We start from the raw sequence: 24,973 nt of genomic DNA, 5'->3' as shown, positions 1-24,973 counted from the left end.
GGCGGTTGAAAGTAATGACTTCCCTTCCATGACCTCGCTTAATCATGAGACACTGGAACGCCAAGGATGCTAATTCCCGAGTGCATCCGTTGAAGTATTTACGTAATAACCGTGCCGGAAAATGCCGAGAGAGTTTGACCGGTTAAGAAGGGCTTGACTACGCAGTTTCTGCGTAGTGAAGCTTCATTACGTATTCATGGTGACCCCTGGCCAGCTGTCAATAACTTTGGGGCTTTTGTCTTTTGGCCTGCTTTGCATATGCGTCGTTGGACACGACCTGCCAATCACCCAGGTAGTCAATTAAACTATTAATTGACTGTTTACCGACCCAATTAACACTATCCAGCAGTATCAGTCATATTTTAATCGCGTGGCCCGGGTGGGCACAACGTAGGAACGCGTGTATTTCTATGTGTACGTTTCACTTGTGGTGTTGCTTGTACCGTCGTGTGTTTGAAGTCCTTGTTTCACCTTCAAGGTGACAGGCTTAGTTCAGTATCATTGCACCGAGTTCTGCCCACGGTGAAAACCACCTGTTTTGCCTACTAATTACTGCCCGTCGCTGCCCCCGGGCGCTGCCCGTCCTGAATATAGCCTATCTATAGCTACAGTAATCACATAAATCATTTATCAGTTTTGATATATACTCCTAAATTGTAAGTTTGATCAAAATCGAGACCACATTCAAGGGCTATGCAGACTGTCCATGTACGCACACACAGTGACAAGAAGGCGGCAAGCACCTACTCACCAAGCACATCGAATCGGCGAAAAGAAGCATAAAAAAGCTAGGCTCATCGCCAAAACAAACGCGCCAAGCGCTAACAAAAACCCATACCAAGCGGCCCTTTTCAGGGCCACCAAATACTCCAAAAAGGGAACTACCAAAAAATACGATAAAATGACATAGAACATACAAACACTTAAAAGAAATAACAAAAATCGTACACATAACAAACAACTGAAACAGAACATTAAATACAAAATAAACAATCACAGTAACGTAACAGAAAACATGGCCGTGGAAATAAATCAGCTATTTCCAAAGAAAAGCCGACAACAACATGAAATTCAACAACAACCTATCATCGCTCAAACTATGAAACTCCGAAAAATAGTACTAGGCAAAAGCCTTAAAATTCATTCGGACACCAACAAAACCAAACAGAATAAAACCACCTCAGGATTTCAACAAATAAAGTCGTATAATGTGACTACGCTACATCGTGAGACACAAACATCGCAACAACACCAATTCAAAGAAAAGTCAAATTGGACTCCACGAACAACAAAAAACAAAAACTTGAAAGCTATCTGAAGCTTCTAAACTCGCACTTCTAGAGATACCCTTTCAAACAAGGAAACAAAACATGTCGCGTGCCAAAAGAATCGCGATAAACCAGCTTGCAAACATTGGACAAATTTTGGGAAAATAACTCTTCGACAAGGGTCGGTTCTTCGTTATTGTCAACACAAACGATTACGTACTCGAATGCGAAAGGCAATTACGTAACACTCAGTATTATACACAACAAGCCAGAACAAACAGTAAACAAAGTAAACGAACTATTAATTAAAATGTACGAGAACAAGCACATCAACCAGGATACTTGTAAGTATCTTGATCCAATAAACATAAAATCCGTACCCCGCAGTGGTACTTATTGCCTAAAAATTCACAAACCTCCGCAAAAATCTAAAAGACACACCAGTCAAAACAAAATTTACCGAAGTAAAGAAATATAGAACAAACAACCGAACCACCAAACGGACTCACAACGTGACCAAAATTAATATACTTGCCCCGCTAATCCGAAAGCAAGACCACTAAAATGCATTAAAATAATTTTCACAAACACAAACTAAGGAAAGAATCTACACTGCGACTGATAGAAACCACACTCGGGTTTCGAAACGCAAGCGTCAAAGGGCGACTCTATCAACTTTTGTAACAACATAGGTCCGGCTGCGTCTCGCCATAAGCTTTGCCCACACAAACAAAACATTACCGTACACACTAATCCAAACTTCTCTACAAATATCCAAAGCGAAACAAACATTTCATTAACACAAACAATCGGATAAGAATGTAGGAACACATTTTCGAAACGAATCAAACACAAACTCGACACAAAAACATTTAGGATAGTTAGGTGGGGAGCCTGTTTCACATTTTTTACATCTCGCTATACTGTCTATGATTCTAAAAATAAAGTCATCTGCCACTTTTTCTGTATACGCGGTTTGGCAAAACTCATCTCTTCAATCGAAAGTCGGGCGATTTCATGGTTCTTTGGGGCACTTAAGTGTACGTCGAGCTTAAGGAATGTAGTTACATTCGCGATGTTTTATTCGAAAATTATTTATTCCTTCAAGGGCAAATGCACATAATTTATGCTGTTTGAAATACTGGCCGCTCATAAACAAGACAATAAACTCAATATATGTGCATCTTTACTTATATTGTCAAAGTACCACCGACACCCACAAAAAACCAAATGGTTCAGTCCAGGTATTTGCAACTCTGCCATCCGACTGGTCAACAGGAAATCAACCATAGGTGTCTTTTGGCACGCGTATACGCCTGTCACCTAGGCGACGGTAATCTGCACTACTTATCACCATCGGGAAGGTACTCCTCCCCATATACCACTGGTGATCCCACCCTCAAAGCACTTCGTCATTCGACCAAGCATTGTTATTGTAATTTCCTGCATAAAATTAACAGCGAGGTCAACCGGTCAAACTCTCTCGGCATTTTCTCTCATGCATGCAATTAATCCTACATGCCTGGGACGTCAAATGGGCCAAGCAGGGATCGTTTCCGTACTATATCATTTTCCCCAATTTATTGTACACGAATGGATCGCTAGCTTTGAAGTGCTTTGATCGTTAGCTTTGACCACGGACAACATTCAAAACGGTAATTACGACGTCGACACTTGATGCCATCAACTCAAGTATATAAAACGAAACATATGGGAGAGAAGAGAGGACAACAAAACGAAAGTAATTTTCTTCAGGAACACATCAAAGAATGATCGAGGAAGTCCCTTAACACGCAAATGAAAGCTCAGAGTGTTGAAAAATATGCTTCTCGACATTAACATATAAATTATCGATAAAAGCGTGCACCTAGTTTAGGAAAATGTGTACGTACTATTTCGTACTTTAAATTAAACTGGTGTTTGTGTTGTCTGAGACATATAGATAGCGGCGAGATATGGAAAGGAGAAGGTTATTCGATTTTTTATATGCCGAGCTTCATCCGTCCCAAAAATAAATCTAATGTACGTTTTGTCAAACAAATCCCCCCTAAAAAACCCCATAACTTTGCTTTGCAGGGTAAGCAAGAACTTCCCAGGCAATCTCCGACTTGAATATTCTCTATCATTTAAAAATAACTTCTGAGGAACTGTAAAAATCTTGGGGAAGCCCCAAGAGTTATAATCAGACCCAAGTAAAGAAAAGATACAAGAACGAACGTTCTCGCTAAGCTGTAAGGTTCCTTCCAGCTCCGCTGTTTGGTCATCCGACGCTTTTATCAAGTTCAGTTCAGCGGAGTAGCTAGTAATTCGTCCCGCGTGAAAGTTAAGGACGGAAAACCGCGTTAATTATCACTTATTGTTATCATGATCATTTTCGCCGAATATTTAATTCTAGAGTAAGTCTAACAATAAAAGGAGAATTCATTATATTACTAGAAGGTGTCCTCAGCAGTAGACATACTGAAAGTCGAACCTGCTTCGTACATTCCAAAAACAGAGAAATGTAAAACACTTAATATAAAAATATAAAAACTTGAGAAATTGTATCATGCAAGGAATTCCGTTTTCGGAAAATCGAAGTTACCGGGGCGAAATTAAGGGTAAGAATACATTGGATCGCTGCTTATTCTCAAGAAAAAAAGCGAAAGTGAAAGAGAAATATCGTAAAATGCATGGTGATATCAGTCCTTAAGGAATATGGTGATCAAATTTTCTTGATGATTTTAAGCCAATTATGTGTCAAGATGTATCATTGCTACATTTTCTGACAACACTTGCGAATAATTGCACAACTTTATAAAAAGACAGGTATTATTTTAGGAACAAGTACGGATTGCACAGTGAGTTACAATAATTCCATAGCTTTACATCAACCTGCAAGATGGCATTGTATTTACCAAGTACTCTTTGGTACTGAATGTTTAAAATTGAATAGAAGAACAATACGAGAAATATTTGGAACGAACTACTAAAGATGAGGTTATGTACAATGTCATGTACCAATGAACCGTTTACCTTTAAAGACGCTGCGTTATTGTTTTTGAACTCGCAGATGTGGAGGTTATCATTAAATCAATGATCTTTTTACAGACTTGATTAAGCATCGAACTTCATTACCACATTTAACGTCTTTTGCTTGATATTTGATGAATTGAAATTCTACTAAGAGAAGTTTTTAAGAGTCATAGTCATAAGTTGTTTGATTTTAACCCTTTGACCGCCAAAGTCAGTTTTTGTCGCACTTATGAAATGTGCACCAGTCATTTATTTCAGAGTTTTCCCTACATTTTTTGTTGTTGTGACAAAAATATTTACACATCATAGTTGACTTTAGGTAGTAGTTCTTTTGAATACAGCTACTTCAAATGTTTTCTCTGAATTTTCTGGCGTCTGTGTTGTGAACTATGGTTGAAAATAGTCGGTAATGAATAGACTGAACGGGATCACCTCTAAGAAGGGATTCGACGAATTCTGTTTAAAATCTTTGATTTTTATGAGGTATCATATTGACACCAAGCATAAAATCCAGCATTTAAGGGAATTGACATTTTGTCACACAAATTCCTAAGAAACTTAAAACTGCAAAGAAAGCAAAACGTCTGAAACAATTTCAGGCTGGGAGACTCCCCACTCACTGTACAATGGGGGGACTAGAAAAATTTTAACCTTGCAAAAGCATGAAGAAGCCATGGCACGAAATGCCTCAGCGGCATTGAATAAAGTAAAACAAATAAAATATAATACACAACACCTTTCTAAACCCTTTCTTGGAAAGAAAAAGTGTAGATATACCAATGTTACCAAAGTGGAAGTTGTTCTCTATACAGTGCATCTCAGGTACTAGGTCAACCAACGATTAGGACACCAAACCAAGTGTAACTGACAACCTGAGCATTTTAAAGATCTCTCAAACAAATAATGGGTACTCTGACACCGGACTTAATGAATGGTTTTAAACAAAATTAGTGAATGAAGACTTTTGAAATGAAAGACAATTTCCGTCATAAATATATCGACACGGGCTTTGTTATGAAAGGCGAACGAGAAATCTGTGGAGAAGTGAAACCTGCACCGTAGACATACCTGTGAATTAAAGCCTATTCATTTGTATGATATAATATTATAATTATGGGGTTGTTTTGAGAAAATGCTATTTGAATGACTCAATGGGTGTCTTTTTTCGCATTATTTATTTTGTTGGAACGTTTTGGTACAGCTTTTGTAGACGACGTTTGACAAAACTTGGTAAACTGATCTCAGACGCTTTTAAGAATGTCACAATGTGATTCTCGATGTTTTACTTTTTCAAGTTGACCTTGATTGCATGTTTGCATGTTCCAAGTTTCAATAAACAAACCATGCGGGAAAAGGGTTTGAAGCTTTCATTTGAATGTATACTTGAGCGACGGGCTTAATCAAGGAGAACTGACCCGCATTTATTACTAAAGAGCCCATACACACTTAAAATTTCAATGGCTCGACCAAACAATGAGTAGTATTGTTGCAACACTTTGAGGTCAAACTATGTCACAGGGGCTCTGTACATGTAAGAGTACGAATGCTCGTTTTTCTTTCGTAGGTGACAAGGTGGCATGTACAGGTAATTCATGACTTACAGCTGCCAAGCGTGTAGTCCTAATTTGCCTTGTTGAGGAGAACTCAGGTCGTACTTACTACTTGCCTGTCAGGATCACAGACTAGTTAAATCAGTTTGTATTTTGCAATCCATATACATGTAGTATATACTTCACTTAAATATCCCCACTTTAGACGTGTATCATGACTTAAAATACTAGCTTATGACAAAGTTCACTTATCCATATCACTATCAATGAAGTTTCATCAAAGTCCATGGAATCGCGATCATGATGATCCAAACTGCAGACCATCAGATAGACAGAGGACAAGCAAAGAGCGCCACCTCGGTAGAAAGGTGAAATGAACAAACTAGCGACTTCTCCTGACCTACCATTGCGATATATTACATGTCATTAACAGTGTTGTCCTTAGAAGCCGGGTAAATAACCGCCTGTTTGCGTTTTTTCCCGGCTACTTTTAACGTAATTCGATTATTTTTATAGACTTATTGATTTCGGGATTGCACTGCCAGCTGTTAGACGGCACACGTACGAATAGAAGTTTCGCGACCCCTTTCCCAACTTGGAACTGCACAAACAAAAAACTGTTTCTTAATACCCATTATTGTGGCTTTTTGAGCCCGATCTTTTACTTGTTGAATAGTGTGACGGGCTGATGGACGCGCCTATGGTGTTGGCTTTGACCGAGCAGCGTGACTGATTTGATTAGTATGAAGGTCATCTTTAAAGTTGGCGTCAAAAAGAAATGTGGCGTCGGCCACTGGCACCTTGCCGATGGAATATTTTTTTTTCCGAAGAAAGTCCGTTCAAAAGGTATACTTGATTCCAACGATACATTTAGTTTATGTATGAAAAACTTCAATTTCGCTGACTTTGTGAGAGAAAGGCACCGAAAAGATGTAATTTTGATCGCCGATTTGAAGTTCACGAGATTGGCAAGCTAGTTTTCGCCGCCGCCTTGGCTGCTAACGTCACTACGAGTATGATAATCTTCTCAACAAATCAAGTTTTTCTCAGAGCAATACCGATGCATTTCCTAGATTGTAAAAAAATGAGCTAGAATTGAAATTATTTTAGAACCAACTGTTTATTTGAATGGATATTTTATTTCCATTGATTATAGTCACAGGCATGTGTGTTGCCGATCGTTAATTACACAGTCACAGGCAGTTGTGTTCCGACCGTTTTACGCTGTTCTCTCTGACAGCCTTTGATACGCTATAAGTGTCTACGTGTATACACACTGTTAAATTAAGGGTATGTCAGGATATTTCATTTTATTGGGTGTCATTTTAGATAGGTTCATTTATAGAGTATGTTATTAAAGGACCACGTCAAAAAGTCGATGTCAGATAAAATCTAATTCTTAAAATGTTTTTCATCTGACAAAAACAATATTCTAGTTTGATTTGGTTGAGAAATCTTAAAAAATGATGATGTAATTACATATTTTACCCCCTAAATTGCCGTAATTGCAACTGGAAAACTTCTTTTTTCTTCTAGTTGTCTGAAATTTTAACATTTTTTAGTGAGTCCAGGGTTATACTTACTAGTAATGAAGAATGCGAAATGAGCAATGAAATGAGTAGACTGCAGGTGACTTTACTGCAAATAAAACCATAAGTAATGGTATGTCATAAATAATACAAACAAAACAAAATCATGTTTGTTTTGTTGTATGTGAGCCACGTCAAAGACACACAAATTGCAGTCTCAGCTAAATGTTCAATGAATTAGTCAAATGTCACCTCAGATGCCACCAGAGAATACCATTTCCACTCCAAAATTTCATTTTTCGCCTTGCGAGAGGGGCGACACCCCCTCTCGCGCTCTCCCCCTCCTCGTTCGCTACGCTCCCTCGCAGTCCACTCGTCTACTTTCTCAAATTACCTGGCTACTTTTAAATATAAGGACAACACTGCATTAATTCCTCCGGGTGAGATAGTGCTGTTCATGTTTAATAGGAAACATAAAAATGTATTGCATTATAGACCTTGTATCGGAGTGGAATTTCGGTAATTGGAGCTCCGACCGATCATGTCATCACGTTAATAGTCAGAATAGCAAATCTTCCTCCTGGTCAACTCACTTTTGTATGAATTATTTTGTATATGTAGCAGCTGCGTGGGCGTGTTTGTTTGTCTGGCCACAAAATGAGCACAGGTACGGTTGAATTACGAAACGAAAGTAGATAATATTTCAGCAGAGCAACTGCTCTGCGCATGCGCTGTACACGCTTTTGAGCGAATTAAGTTGCACTTTGCAACAACTGCAAGTGCAAACGCAAGTAATATTTGTTAGAATTACTTTCCATTGATTTCAAATGCGACTGAAAACTATCCAAGCTCGGCTTTACGTTTCCACTTAAAGAGGCAGTTCTCAATCCCTGGTTCAGACATTAGTGGCTGTTTACATTCGACTGTTTGTTTGATGTTAGTAGTTTGTTCTCCTTTGAAAGTTGTGCACATTTAGTCAATTTTGCTCAAAGGTAAAGCTGACAAAGAACTTACACCTAAAACTTGACAGTTTGTTTGAGTTTGAGATAAACACCATTTGCGCAAATATAGGACCTTTACGTCAAGGTTCAGACGTCATTGATATCCAGAATAAGCATATCGTATGATATTACCTTCCTTCCTGCAGTATATTCCATGTACGGATTTCGGTAAACCCTGATATCGATTCGGACATCTTGACGTCACCATGAGGTTATTAGATCTGTGTTTCATAACAGCAGCCACAATCTTGATTCGCAAGTTCAATTTTGTACTATCGTGAGTATAGCTTCTTCTGTTTAATATTTCACTATTGTTGTAAATGAAGGTCTAGAATGCCAACATTGCTATTCTCAAAATACCAGTTGTTGTCAATATCAGACTTTATATCTATTCCAAGAAGTTTACAGAGTCTATATGTGTTCTTTTATTTGCTACTTCTGTTTTTGTCATTACGAACGGTCAATTTTGAATCGACGGTGTACTAGTTCAGTGAAGTGTTCATAAAGAAAGTCATGTCAAGGGATGTAATCTGAACAAGAACTAACGCCAGACTCTGTCACGAAAAAGTAACTCTGTTTGATGGACAATGCTGCTCACTCATGATGTTCGTAATTTTCTTTTTCTTACAGGGACCCGATAACACACGTGTGTTCCCGTACAGTACTCCGAACTTTACAAAGGGCAATACCTAGAACAACATCCGAGCGATACAAAGTTAAATGCAAATTGTTTGGTTGGTGGCGCTGTACCAAATATAGGTATGTGATGACACACTCTACAGAATGGCCACATTCAAACAAAATGTTGTGTAACGGACATTATTGTTCTACTTCTTAACTTTTGAATCAATTATTTTTAATAGAAACTTTTAATTAATAATAAACGTTCCGCTCCTCTGACAGACTGGACAGATAACGAAATGATGCTATCAGATGTTGTACCATCATTTGACGCTGATCGCAAAGAGAATTTTTCGTATATGAGCTTTGAGAAGTTGCCATTACAAAGGAATAAGAAATTGCAACTTTGTCTTCTTTCGCCAACTATTGCGATATCTCTAATTTGAAACAGGGGCTATTAAAAACCGATGTTTAAGTGATAAATGTATGACCTTTGGTTTCAGAGTAATACCACTTATGATGATGCTATGAAAAGGTGGAATCGGACTTGGCATTCCGCAGGAATCCTTGACTCTGTTTAGTTTACGTGACAGTTCCTGATTGACAAAGAAAATGAAAATTTAATTGATTTTTGTATTTGCAGATTAAAATATGCTACTGTGTACAGAACGTCATACATCCAACATACCGACTATTATTGCTGTCCAGGATGGACGAATATGGTGTCGAATGTTTGCCTAACACGTAAGTGTTGTACAGTTGACAACAGGCTACTTATTACCATATGCATCATTGTATACACAGTGTGATTTCTTACCATTTCAGTTTGCGTCATAGTTGTCTTACTTGTAGGCTGAGCCCTGTAAAATATAGGTGTCCTTGAAATTTTACTTTAAAGAAAAGTTTGTTCCCATACGTTTCCGTATATGCAAACTTTAATTCGGACAAACTTCCATCAAGTATGCACGCACGCATACAAACGTACGTACGTACATGTATGAAGTATGCATAGGCCTACCTGCTTGCATCCATCGATCCATCCATCTTAAAGTACATACATACATGCATGCATGCGTGCGTGCGTGCGTGCGTGCGTGCGTGCGTGCGTGCGTGCGTACGTACGTACGTACGTACGTACATACATACATACATACATACATACATACATACATACATACATACATACATACATACATACATACATACATACATACATACATACATACATACATACATACATACATATACATACATACATACATACATAACATACATACATACATACATACATACATACATACATACATACATACATACCATCTCTAGTAATTAGCTTCGTAACCACTTTTCAGCTATATGCCAGAGACAATGCGTAAATGGTGGTACTTGTGTAGCACCGGATACTTGTGAGTGTTCTCCTGGTTACACCGGTACTACATGTTCTGCAGGTGAGTTATATAAATAACTCTTATCGATCCATTGACTACACAATAGTTGTATTACATGCTATGACTTAAGATATTCCTATTGCGACCTCGTTATGGATTACATGTTCAAAAATAAAATTCCCTCTTCAGCCGTGTAGAATTGTACAAGCGTGTGAAAATACTGTGGATGAACTTTTACTTCCATGTGGTGGAATAAATTCCATGCGGAATTTCAGCCGAGACCAATGCTCAAAATTAGATGAAAAATCCAAAAGCTAAATCTACGAAGAAGTGGAGAGATGGAATGGGAGGGAGAAGTGGAAGTGTTCATTTTTAGAAATTTAGTATTTCTTGCCCTAAATCACACTCTTGATTAACGTGTTACTGACGTCTACCCCTGCATCGGCTTCGGAAAATCTGTATGTACTGTGAACTAAAGATATCTGTCAGCTGACCTTGTTAGACCACATAGTGCTGGACTGAAGTGTATATCGCAAAGTCGAAAACACAATCTTCTCATTGTTTGTTTCATAGTTGTACAAAGCTATGGAAATACTGGATTTGTTCTTTCATTCCCGCTGGTACGATAAACCACCTTGTAGAATTTCAACCGAGACCGATGCACTTAATCTCTACAGAGTAAGAGCTTCATACTTTATGCTATATGAACGATGAATATCTGTTTATTACCCAATTAGATGTGAATGAATGTGACCATGATAACGGCGGATGTGATCAGACATGTGTCAATACGGACGGAAGTTATTACTGCACATGTCGTTCAGGCTTTACCTTGACCCTGGATGGACACCACTGCGATGGTAGGATTAATTTTATGCATTTTCCACACATCTAATACAAACATAGGGCCAAAGTCCCTGAAGCTACTATAGACATGGATACAAAATTAGTATTTCCTGACTGTATGAAATCATCTCACTAAGGTCATCCTAGGGACCTGTTAACCAAATATTAAAGCTGTCTGACCAGCGGTTTGAAAAAACAAGCGACTCAACAGTTGACAGCGCTCTGCTGTGTTATGTAGAGAATAACCTTTTGTGACACATGTATTGATGAAGAAGGTGGATATCTTTGATAGCTCATTTCAGGATGGCCTGACCAAAAATGGAAAAAAATTCTGTAAAAATACAGATTTGCATATTTCATCAGACTATATTAGTCTATAATAAACGAGAGTTAATTACATTCTAATTAAAGTAAACAAGACTTGCTTAAATCAAGATTTACGTCATAAAAAACAGCATATCTGTCAGGTTATAAAGAATCTTGAGCTTGTTATCTTTTAATATCAGTATTTTCATCCTACTAACCAAGCACATTTTAACTTTCAAATTAACATTGTAAGTAAGTTCTGTTGAATAAGTTGAGACTGTACGTACTCAGAGAAGCACACTGAAGAGACAAATGTTTGAAACTTAAGAAGTTCAAGGTCATCAAAAGCATTATAAGGAATCATGTTACACTTTCATTGCACTGTTTACACAGATGCATAAGTGCTATAAATAGCACGAGGAATCTTACAGCCAAGCTTTACCATAAAAACCCTATCACTTTGACCACTCTTTTAATTGACCACTCTATTTTTTTCCTCAAAAAGTAATCTTATTTTATCCTTACCAAGTCAACCATAAATGGAAATTAGAACTTTCTCTATCTCTATTTATTTGACCACCCTATCATGACAAACTATTATGAGCAATTTCTTTTAGATAACATAAATGGTGGTTCAGAATATATCAAAGTTGGGATTCAGGAAAGTTGCCTTTACATGTTTTAATCCTCAATTCGCGATGAACTGTCAAAAAAAGTTGAACTTTCTGATAATTCCACACTAAAATTATTTTGGCTTTGATGATTTCCTAATTAATTCAATTATTTAAAATTATATTAATTATTTTTTTCTGGGTGAATTGATAGGGTTTATACAGTACAAGAATTACATACAATGTAAGTCAAACTTTGACCAAAATGACAAAAAAATTCCTTAAAAATACACATTTGCATATTTCATCACAATTTGAACAAATCTAAGTTGGGTTATCCCGAGGGAAACTGTATACCAAATAACAAAGCTGTCTGACCAGCGGTTATGAAGAGAAGATTTTTACCAAAAAACACCTTTTTTGGCATTAATTTGCCTATTTTCAACAATATCAAAAAATTAAAAAAACTAGTTTCTCAAAATCATATTTTTCATCTACTCAACAAATATCAAATCAGTAAGTACTGCGGTTCTCAAGATATTTGAGTGGACGGACGCCTCACAAACGGACATACATACATACATACATACATACATACATACATACATACATACATACATACATACATACATACATACATACATACATACATACATACATACATACATACATACATACATACATACATACATACATACATACATATACATACATACATACATACATACATACAACATACATACATACATACATACATACTACATAACATACAGACTGACGACGGACGCCGGACGGATACCCATCCCAATAGCTTCTATAGACTATAGTCTATAGTAGCTAAAAACGCCAAAGTTCTTACTCGGCGAACCAACCATCCAGCCTGATGTTGTTGTTATTGTTGTTGTTCTTGTTGTTCTTTTGTTGTTGTGTGATAGTATGACAAAATTGACACGACGGTGCAGTATTTCCTAGTCAGTGTCGTAAACATCAGTCTAGTACACAAAATCCGCTATAAATACTAATTATTGATGATATGATTTCAGCTATGTTCTGTATTAGGTATGTACTGATCGGATTGTTGCTCCAAAAAGCTGTACGACCTATAAATGACACATAGAGATTTCGTTTGAAAGGGTATTCTGTTATCATACCATATAGTTCATGAATGATTTTGAGAACAGAAGGTATTTAATGATAGAGAAAAGACAAGAAGCGACCTTTATATCATTACAAAATTATGCGTATCAGTGAAAAGTCTCCGATATATTCGATCGACAAGCTTATTTGTCGTTTGGAACGTGTGTTCGTTCTGTCAGGAAGTGTTCTCTAATCAGATTTGTCCAAAAGCTGTGCCCGAAAAACGCTTCCTGTAAATGTTTCTGAGTTTCCCTTAAAACAAAACGCCTAAACTACGCTTTTTGCTGAATAAATGCTTGTTTAAGGTGACCATTAGCAGGGACTCCCCAAGGAATTCTGAATTTAAATTCGAACGACTGAGAAATTTCCGTTGCAAATGCTGACCAGTCGCTCCAAAAAGACGCCACTTCGGCTATGGCTGGGCAAATGGCAATGGCACGGTTAACAATAAAGGCCAAAGGAAATACAAGTTGGTTGAAGTTCGTCAAAAATTAAAATATGCAGACACTGTTAGGTGATAGACTCGATCTTGCCATTAATGACAGCGAGAGCTCTGTTTCTTTCGAGAAGATTTTAGATTTTACGTCAGAAAATGTTATTGCTTTTCGGACAAACATATTGAAGCTTTATTTCGCACTCTGAGCAAGAGGGTATGTTTACTTCAAAGATTGTATAAATTCACCTTTTTCACCTCAGAAAAGTTCTATGTTTTAATTCAATCTGCTATATATTGCCACTGTGTAGTCTGGGGAAATAAAACCTTAAAATACACTGTGAGAGTATACAAGATGCATGGAAAGAGCGCTTGGATTTCTTAATGCTGATCTAAGTACCTCAAACGATTCAAGTTTTGAAGCAGCCAATGTTTTTTTTTCTGTGAAACCACTCACTTTTTTGTTTAACACTTGTTTAAGCCTGTAGACAATGTCTAATACATACTCCGTCAACTTATCTATCTGATAAAATTTTTCTATTAAATGATGTTTCTAGTTACCAGACACGCTCTGTTTCTACACGTCAAGTGTTACTCCTTCAATTCCGTATTGGGATAGGGCAAAGAATGTTTCCTATGCGTGCTTCAAGTTCCTCGAATTTGCTATCGGATGCCATTTGTTGTAGCCCTTATCATGCAATTTTTATTGCTTGATTACAATGTTTATCAGCTAAAATGTAGATGAATAAATTGTTTTCCTTTATTCTTTGTTGTTTGGTTTTTCACATTATTGTTTGCGTTTTAAATATGTTTGATTTTATCCAATCGCACTGGATTTTTATTTTATCTATTTAGGACCCAATAGAATATTTCAAGCCTAATTCGGTAACTTAAACTCGATTTCAGCCTGTAGCTGGGCAATTCTATTATGTAAAATAAATAAAGAGAATAATTGTTCTCGTTTGCTTAAAACCTTTTTCTTTAGACGGTATCAACGAATGTCTTTTGGCGAACGGTGGATGTCAGCAAAACTGCCACAACACAATTGGAAGTTTTTACTGTTCGTGTTACGATGGATATAACCTGGAAGGGGATGGCACTTCATGTGAAGGTTTGTTTTATCATAACTCCATTCAATACTCTAAATTCTGTACACACTTCAACAATGACTACAACGAATTGAGTAAGGTAAACTGAATGAGTGCCCTCAACTTCGAAAGAATGAAATGCTGTACTCAAATAAATGCACTCTAGAAAATTATTTAGTCCTTTCTCAGCTTACAATATTACTTTCATATATTAGGTAAAGTATATTGCAGTCGTTAAATATTGGCAATTCTGTGTCATTACTGTTCGAGTAAAGGTGTTGAAGCATTGGTTGCCAATGACTAGCATTAAGTTTTCATTTCTTTCGTAGAGAGGTTCTTACTCAATAAACTAATTTCACACTTCACTGTATCTCCCAGACATCAATGAATGTGAAACAGCCAACGGTGGTTGCGAGCACGAATGTGAAAACTATGGCGGTGGCTTTGAGTGTTTCTGCCGTACTGGATACCAGCTTGCCGCCGACGATTCGTCGTGTGAAGGTAAATATGGTTTATCACACATCCACTCTCTCTCTCTCTCTCTCTCTCTCTCTCTCTCTCTCTCTCTCTCTCTCTCTCTCTCTCTCTGATATTAAGTAGAATCATCTCTCATATTAAGTAGAATTAGAATGGTCTAAAATGTTTTTGGTTTAGTTTGGTTTGAGAAGCAGGTTGTGGATTTTTAAAATATTATTCCACATAAGAACATAAAATATAAGACAACAAAATTGTTACAAGTAAGAATGGCTAGCCTCATCATTATGTGACAATCTATACTTATAAGCCTACATAAGATTCAAATAAATGCGCGATCCTGAATTTTTATTCTTTGCCTGAAGTTTTTGGTATTAATATAAGTTTTAAGTTCAAAGTCGACCTGGCAAGACTCAGATTTTAAAGTCATGATTTGACATTGGAAAATGGACATCATTGTACTCAAACAATCTCTCTACATCTCAGATTCCACCATACCGTAAGAATCAAGTACTTCAATAGTGAAGGAGAAATATTATTTCTAACTGTTAATCCTTAGTATGATTAAGACAGTGAAGAAGAAATAGCACAAAATATCGCCATTTTTCTCCAACGCACGAATGTTATTTTATTTCTAAGGTCTGGGCACATAAACATCCAAAATAAATAAATAAATTGTGTTTGTACAAAAATCTTATAAGAAACAAGATAATTTCATGAAGGAAATGCGTTAAAATTACTTTTTCTTTTTCCATGGGTAAGTTCCTTCTGAGTAAATGTACAAAAATTCAATCATGTAAAGGACTGAAGCCTGGGCGTTAAAATAATCTAACATTCTTGTTTTAGATGGATATGGTATAAAACTGAAAATATCGCCAACAGATTGGCTTGTACGATTTAATTGTTGTATTTATGACACTACATATTGTCATTTCTTAAAGACACCAATGAATGGAAGGACATCGATGGATGCAACCAAAACTGCCATAATACATTAGGAAGTTACTATTGTACGTGTGACGACGGCTTTCTCCTTCAGAGTGATGGTCTCACATGTCAAGGTGAGGATACAGAAATTATTGACAATTCCACGATTTCCACCGATATACTTAGTTAACGATGCCTGAAGGACTCGCCAAGAAAAACAAGAATTCCCGTCATTGTAAAAAAATCGTTTTGCATAATCTAGAATATCATATCATGCTAGCATATATTACGTTGAAAGAGATAAACAGAAATGTATATAGGACCAGATCAGACGGTTCCATATTTTGAGTCTTTGTCCTGTTCAAAATTTGTGATTTTGCGGTCGAGTGAAGATATGTGCAAGATTACTTTGTTGCCAATCGCTGATAAATTAATCTTACCGTATATTACCTTTAATTTTTAAATTTAAATTCTCTTGAAAGCCAAGTTATATTGCCTATTCGATTGAGATATGATACAATGCTGTTAAGAAGCATAACGTGTGACTAATTAACAGTTTTGATAACGCAGTGCTTGTAAAGATATTGATAGAAGCACAACAGCATGCCATTATTTCACGCTGGATGTTAGCGTTTGCATTGAGTGATATCATTCTCCATACTTACTTTTGACATAAAAATCAGATGTCGACGAGTGTCAGCTCGGAAATGGAGGATGTGAACATATCTGTGTCAACACCGAGGGGGTTATCGTTGCCAGTGTCACATTGGCTATGTAGTCGATTCCATCGATGCTCAGAATTGCATAGGTAAGGAGTATATGATAGTTTATGTGAATGTATGAACAAACATGGTTGAGAAACATTCATAATGATACAAGGAAGTGTGAATGCAGAGGAATAAGCTCCGAACTTACAGACTATTTAAGACAAAATTTGAATTTGAAAGTTACTTGCTAGATATAAGATCTTTTACCTATAGGAAGTGGCTGACAAAACTAAGAATTTCGGATCACAACCTACAAATAGAACTGGGTAGAAGGTCAATTCAAAAAGTTCCTGCAAATGAAAGATTCTGCAAGCATTGTAAGTGTTTAATTGAGGATTAATTTCACTTTGTAATAGAATGTCCAAATTACAGAGCTTATCGAAATAGTCTATTTTCATCCACTAGTTTGTATAATCCTGGCTTTCTTGATTTGAATGATAGAGAAAAGTTCATGTATATCTTTACTCACGAAAACAAACTACCTCTTGCCAAATTTATTTCTTGTACGTTGGTTCCTCCCCAGCAGCAGCTTCATCCAGTGTTGCTGAGTTTTGTAATTTTTGCCTTACCGCACTCCTTGAGTGTGTTGTTGAGCAATAAAGTAAAGAAAAGTAAAGTAAAGTATTGTTCTTCCGATGTCATTGCATAGCTTGATTTCTCTCTTCAAATTGTAGGCTGCATACTCTTCAGAGCGGTAGTGTAAGATAAGCATAGTGTTACGGGTAGAAAACGAACAAAAGGTGAACTCAACAGTTTCCGAATAAAACGAAATTTATTACGAAAATTAAAACTAATTGTTAAGTCAGGGATAGAATGCAAACTGTAAAAGTGTACAGGCTACTTATCTCAGCTGGGACGGCAAAGCTCCAGTCTCAGAGTTGTAACAGTCAGTCCGATGAATGAACAGTCCTTTGGCTTGCAGGCTTGAAGTTGCACAAAGTCAACAGTATAAATCCAGCGTGGCAGTGAAGGTCTTGAAAAGTCTTGAAAATTAATACTGCTGGAGTTTCCAAAGACTTGAAGTAACACGCAAGAGACACAATCCCAAAAGTCTGACTGGAAGCTGTGCACATCCCTATTTATACCCATGTGCTTACATAAGAGCATATAAGAACAATCTAGAACTTTTATTGACATGCTAATTACTGTTCTAAAATTATCTCTCTTACACAACTAACTAAATTTCCAGAACATTCCAAACATGACTAATTGAATTCAAGGTTGTGAGGTCATTAAGGGCAGTGACCTTGAGAATGTTCTAGACTAATTAACTCAGGTCATGATGAGTGTGGGGGAAAATGACCTACATAACAATAGTACAGTCACATTAAACAAACAGTGTATCCAGTGTACCAGTATACATGACGTGACATGATTCCTTACCATAATTGTCTTTTCATTCTTCAGATATAGATGAATGTATCGATATCAATCACGGATGCAACCACATGTGTACTAACACCGTAGGGGGCTACACTTGTTCTTGTTTCAAGAATTTCGTCTTAGCCTCTGACAATAAAACCTGTGTTGGTAAGTTGGATCTCTATAAACGTGCATTTTAGCCATAGTTACTCCTTGATACGAGACGGCGGTATTTCGGACCAATTTTGGACCAAGTCCTTGGCAAGAGTTTCCTTTGAATAATGTAACCTGAATGATGTTACACTAAATTGTGTATCACTATCTTTCAAACCAAATCGCTGAAATCCTTGCCAAGATTTTATTTTCTTGAATTATTTAACAATTCGCGTAAATCTGTTTTGAACTTTACCACGTCTCCATCTTGATTGGACGAATAACGTGACGAGAAATGACCAGAAATTTGAGCTGAAAAGAAATGAGAATGATTCAGCTACCGTCAGCTTCCACTTCTTTGAAGGATGAATCAATAGCAAGATGATCTACATAAACAAAGGGTAGAATGCTTTCAATAAAATGAATCTCAAAAAGTAAGATGGAACATTCATTTTTTCATCGCATTTCTTGTCCACACACCGTGACGAGGAACATCTGCAATGCACATTACGAAATTGTGTAGCGTACCATAAGCTATTTTAAGGCCATCGTCTGGGCTACTGTCGGTCAAAATGCTCAAAAAATCAAATTTTATTTTTTCCTTCATTGTCACCCTCGACATGTATACTTTCAAATAAACTATATCATTCTTCAAAAAATATTAACTAAAATCGAGAAAAATCGCGTTTTTTTCCCACTGATTCCTGGTCAAATTTTATTTAGTCTAATTATATATTCAAAACAGGTAAATCGCTATTTTTGGTTGCCTAAAAACTTTGTTGAGTTATGGCATCATGTATGAAGTAGTGACCATTTGCTTGCTTATTGAAGCAGCTTTTTCAGAGGTAAAAATATGGCGTTGTGGAAATTGTGAGTTTGAGACTAATTGCAGTCTAAAAAAGCCAGATCAGTGAGTAATCGGGAAGAAATTTGCAACAAATGATTCTGTTTTATATTTTGTGTGGATTACTGTTAGGCATATGAAGATTTTCATTCAGGTATAGCAATTAAACCAGAAAACAAACCATATTAGACGTTATGGTGTCCATATACGTAACAAGTAAAGAATCTCACATGAATTTCATTATCATGCTGATTATAAAATCAATGTTTTTTTGATAATTAACAGTTCATTTTTCACTTAGAAAGCAATTACAACCAGGCTTTTGTAAATAGAATTCTAACTGACAATTTAAACTTGTCGAATACCCTATTTTGAGGTCGTAAACTTTGCATGAAGTATGAGTATCACCTTTATGTTGTAAACATTTCAATCCAATACTCCTAACAATTGTGTTTTGTACTGCATTCGTTTCTTGTGGCAGTAATAACTCTTGAAAGAATGGTTGGAATGCAATGAAAATCAGCCAACATATGTGAAATTAAATACTTTACAAAATAAACCTCAAAAAACAAGGTCATCCAATCATGTCATAGTAGAAACTTGACGGAAAGTTGTGAAATTATTAATTTTTCAATCTTACCGAGATGACTATGATTTAATTTATATTGACATCTTATACAGTCATAGATTTAGGTTCATATTGTAATACATATACATCTGAATGCTACAGAAAAAATTCGGTTGTTGTATGACTTTTCGTTCAATAGATATCTTTGCCACAAATTTCCTCATATTTTTAACCCTGAAATTGTCGCCATGCCAACCGAATATCCGGTTTTCCCCCTGCACTGCATTTTACCATCTACTGCAACAAAAGATGACAAAATCTGAAAACAAGGTACTACACGGTTAGTGTTTTAAAATAGCCCAGACAATGGCCTTAAGGCTAATCGTGTTTTGGCTAATCATAGGACTCCTCGTCAATTTTCTCCTTTAGTTGTTGATCAGTGTGAAGGACATACCTGCGACCATACCTGTGTCAGTGTTCCCGGCACACATATTTGTTATTGTGACACAGGTTATTTTCTCCAGCCTGATAGAATGTCGTGTTCTGGTGAGTTACCATCTCGTCTTCCCTTAGTGTAAATCCTCATTCATTTGTTGAATAAATGTAATTTCAAAGTTTCAAAATCAACATATAAATTCTAATTCCAAAATATTTATCTTAGAAATAGATTCGAAACAATATCTGTCTATGTTTGTAATTCTGTGTCTATTATCATATCTTTACGGTAGATGACGACGAATGTACGATGGATAATGGTGGATGTGATCAGTCATGTCAGAACACCATCGGAAGTTTCATTTGCGATTGCAACAATGGTTTTACATTGAGCAACGATGGCAAGACCTGTATCGGTAAGTTCTTTGACCTAAATACTGTGTTCTACGTAGACAAAATGGCGACATTGAATAGAAGCTTCACCACAGATACCCATACGTCTCATTTCATCTTTCAAATATCCTTCCATTTCAGACTTGGACGAATGTTTAGTTGATAATGGACATTGTTCCCAAGAGTGCACAAATGTCGCCGGCAGCTTTGAATGTACATGTTTTCAGGGTTTCATAAAAAACACGGCAGGCCAATGTGTCGGTAGGTATCAGTTCTCCTTAAAGCAATGACTTCACAATGTGGTTCATATCCTGAGTGTTTTGTACGTTAGAGTTAGACACGCCTGCAGGAAAAATCATTCTTACAAGACATCAACAACAACGCAGCATTTTATCCGATCACACATTAAGCATTTGTTTGTACTGACCTTTATAACAGATATTGATGAGTGCACTGACGGATCATCGGATTGTGATCAATACTGTACCAATACCGAAGGTAGCTTCCAGTGTAGTTGCGAAGCTGGACTTTTCCTGGATTCCAATGGAAAAACCTGCTCAGGTTGGTAATGTTCTCACTTATGCAATTATAATCTACAACATTTAAAACTTCATATGTAACGATTATATATTCTTAAATAAATACTACATCCGGGGCTGAACAAAGACCATCGAACTTTTTTTTTCAATTAGACTAACGCCTTGGTGTTTATTGTGTTATCTCTTTGCTACATAGACTTCGACGCATGCGCAAGCGGTTTTCACGGCTGCCAACACATTTGTACGAGCGTCCGTGGTCAAGTTATTTGTTCATGTCAAGATGGATATGAGTTGACTTCCAATGGGAAGCACTGTCAAGGTAAATTTTTAACATAAAACTGACAATAGTTTCATTGTTCAATAACTTGAGAAAGGAATTTTGACAAGATTCGGTCTAACACAGGAAGATATTTTTCGCTTTATCATGCAACCCGTTTCCATACTTCGATACTCTATAGTACGTCTGTCAATCTTATCGCCTATAGAAATCTTAAAGTTTGGCCATAGCTATGCTGCACGATAAAATAAATAACAATTTTATTTTGACTTCTTCAACAGTAGTTTTTTTTTCATAAACGAAAAGCGTACTTTGCATCTGCTGTAATATATCAATATGTAAATTGGTATAGGCTGAAGACATGTTTTCAGGCAAATATATAATAATAATAATAATAATATTTTTATTGCTTGCTTGTAAATATAGGATTTACATCACATTTGTGGCAATAAAAGTGTGATACAAAAATAAGTTAAAATTTTCATCAATAAAGATAAAGTATTACAGTATAATAATAGTAGCTAATAATAAATATAACTAGGTATTTCTTTGTTTATATAAAGTAAAAATATAATCAGCAAGTTGTTCATTAAAAGATAACTCTTGTTTTGTTAGTAGAGAAATAAGCTGATTTTCAGTATCGTCGTTTGGGAAATTGATTTTACTGAAAAAGTACTTTCTTTGGACTTTGTATTTCTGACAGACTAATAAAAAGTGTGTTTCATCTTCAATACTGTTGGTGTTACACTGATTGCAGTATCTTTCAGTAATTGGGGTTTTTGGAACAGTGTGTCTCCCTTTTTCAATTGCTAGATCATGATTGCTAATGCGAAGTTTGGTGAGCAATTTTCTTTTCTCACCTTGCAACTGTGTTAAGTAGGGTTCTAATCTAAAATTACGTTTTATTTTGGCATACATGCTTAGTTTACTATTTTCATCAGTGATCAACTTTTTCCAAAAGACTTGTTTGTTAAAGTTCCATTAGCTGTATCTTCTGGCGATTTTTCCGTTAGTTTTGATTGAAATGATCACTGGCTCATGTTGAATAGCTGTCAAATAACAGAGAATCGCATATTATTCGGAAACATTACGTGCCCTACAACTAAATAACATGTGATTTTACAACGAAAATTTCAATTTTTGTCCGGACAGAAAATACAAACTGTTGACACGCGAATTGCAACGTAGGCATTCTTCTGCACCTGCGCGAGTTATTTACAGCAATTTCAAAATAAATATTCATTACTTATGCCCGGTACTTACGTCGTAGTCCATTGTCCGAGCACGTTGCGTAGCCAGATGTCTGGCAATCCACGACGCAATGTTGTTTTGATCCGACAATAAACGTGAACTTGTACATCTGGCGTGATCGCGGCGTCACCATATCTGCGTTCTCCCCACCAGCACGCTGAGCACGCCAGACGTCAACAAACGAGCTCGGAAGGGCAACACGTTTGAACAAAAATTAGCAGTTTTATGTGGCTGTAACATCACTAATCATGTTTGTTTCTTCGTAAAACAACATTTTGCAACAAATATGAGCCTCCAACTTGGAATTTTCCGAGGTAAAAAAATGGTCAAAAGTTACAAATAATGGCCCTTTAAATGTGTTTTCATTAATCCAGTTATAACTTTGTGGTGTTTAAGTGATGGAGCTTTATCAAGGAGAAAGTCCATTCCATTGTCTTTAATTAAAGCACTTAAACAGTTAAACCAGGATCTATTGTTAGTGTTGTTTACCATTTGCTCCAGAAAAGCTTCTTTAGCAAGATTACAATGTGGCAGTTGTACGATATGAAGCCAGTGTTTAACAATATTAAGTTTGATCTCAAGTAGAAGTGGGAATTGTCCTAGTTCACCCCTCACAGCGGCATTACAAGCTTGTCTATTACACTGTAAAATGTTCTTACAAAATTTGAGGTGAGTTTTTTCAATTGCTGATTTATCCCACTTCTTGTAATCCATGAAATCTTGTCCCCAAATCTCTGAGCCATACAGTAAAACCGGTTTAATGAAAACATTGAATAGATGTAGGGAAAATTTATCTTTTGTTGTGCAATAAAACCCTTTTTAAACTATACAAAGATTTTGCTGCTTTATCAGCCAAATTGTAATTGTGTCACTAAAACTACCGTTTGATTTAATTGTCAGTCCTAAGTATGTATAGCTCTTAACAGATTTGATGCATGTACTACCATAGTTAAATAAGTGTTTATCTACCAAAGGAGATTTACTAAAATTAATTGCTTGGGTTTTCTGTAAATTAACATCAAGTTTCCAATTGGAGCAAAATGTGTGTAGTGTATTTAACTCCCTTTGCAGACCTTCTTTTGAAGTAGAGATTAAGACTAGGTCATCAGCGTAAAAAATGAGTAACTGGGGTATTATTCAACACTGGTGGTTGAGTATTTACTTCGTCTAGATTTGTTTTCAAGTCATTGACATATAAATTGAACAGACTAGGACTTAGAACACAGCCCTGTTTTACTCCTTTTTCAACTTTCAGGCTGGGCGAGATAAAATTATTTGTTTTGATGTGTATTTTTGTGTTGGTGTACATGTGTTTTATAAGTCTGTATAATTTGCCATTAATGTTATTTTTGAGAAGTTTATGGAAAAGACCAACTCTCCATACCGAGTCGAAAGCCTTAGCAAAGTCAACAAAACAAACATAAATGTTCAGCTTATTGTTAATATATTTATGTATTATTGTCTTCAGGGTAAATATGTGATCTATTGTTCGATGGTTTTTGCGAAATCCAGCTTGATTATTATGTATAATATGATTGTCATCTAAAAAACTATTTAGCCTTTCATTTAGAATGTAAGAAAAAACTACACTACTTCCGACAGAAATGCCCCTATAATTTTTCGGGTCATATTTATCTCCTTTTTTAAATAAGTGTGTCATAATGCTTGTATTCCAGATGTCTGGAAAGTTGGATGTATCTAGAACTGCATTAAATAATTTAGCTAAGGGTTTACAGAGAAAGGGGGAACCATGTTTTAACAACTCTATACAAAACCCATCAATCCCTACTGCTTTTTAACTTTTTAAATTTCTAATTGCTGATAACACGTCATTAGTTGTTAGTGACTTATCCAGCTGCTGATTAGCCTGATTCTTAGTTTCTTCAGATGTTAAACTATCAATAATTTGCTGTTGGAAATCATTATACTTGTCATTTTCAATTGAACAAGAATTTTGTAAAAGTCCATCCATGTTGCTGCTGAGACACAATCTCCAGTATTATTATCTTTATCATTATTTTTTAAGTACTTGATCAATTTCCACATATCATGTGAATTGTTGGCATGTAGACTGTTTAGTTTGTCTAAGTTGTTTTGCCAGAATTGCAATTTCTTATTTTTATCAAGTTTTTTAAACTTCTTTTTCTTTGTGTAATAGATAATTTTTAACTGACTGTCATATGGAGCTTT

General features: G+C 36.2%; 1 protein-coding gene and 1 long non-coding RNA gene across 2 annotated transcripts in view; both read left to right on the top strand.

Moving 5' to 3' along the window:
• Positions 1 to 24,973, top strand: part of LOC139144197 (fibrillin-1-like) — a 136,296-nt gene that overhangs the window by 37,343 nt on the left and 73,980 nt on the right. The window contains exons 3-8 of the mRNA XM_070714847.1: positions 8,994 to 9,122; positions 9,628 to 9,728; positions 10,337 to 10,432; positions 11,110 to 11,232; positions 14,691 to 14,816; positions 15,172 to 15,294. Of these exons, the coding sequence (XP_070570948.1) occupies positions 8,994 to 9,122; positions 9,628 to 9,728; positions 10,337 to 10,432; positions 11,110 to 11,232; positions 14,691 to 14,816; positions 15,172 to 15,294 (698 nt within the window). The remainder of the gene's footprint in view (positions 1 to 8,993; positions 9,123 to 9,627; positions 9,729 to 10,336; positions 10,433 to 11,109; positions 11,233 to 14,690; positions 14,817 to 15,171; positions 15,295 to 24,973) is intronic.
• On the top strand, positions 16,220 to 18,491 carry LOC139144203 (uncharacterized). Its single transcript, XR_011554785.1, has 3 exons — positions 16,220 to 16,328; positions 16,878 to 17,002; positions 18,369 to 18,491. It is a non-coding gene; the product is annotated as an uncharacterized lncRNA (long non-coding RNA).

The sequence above is a fragment of the Ptychodera flava genome, chromosome 11 (genome assembly GCF_041260155.1).
Source record: "Ptychodera flava strain L36383 chromosome 11, AS_Pfla_20210202, whole genome shotgun sequence".
Lineage (NCBI taxonomy): Eukaryota > Metazoa > Hemichordata > Enteropneusta > Ptychoderidae > Ptychodera > Ptychodera flava.
The sequence above is the reverse complement of the archived record's forward strand: the minus strand, read 5'-3'. Positions and strand labels throughout refer to the sequence as shown.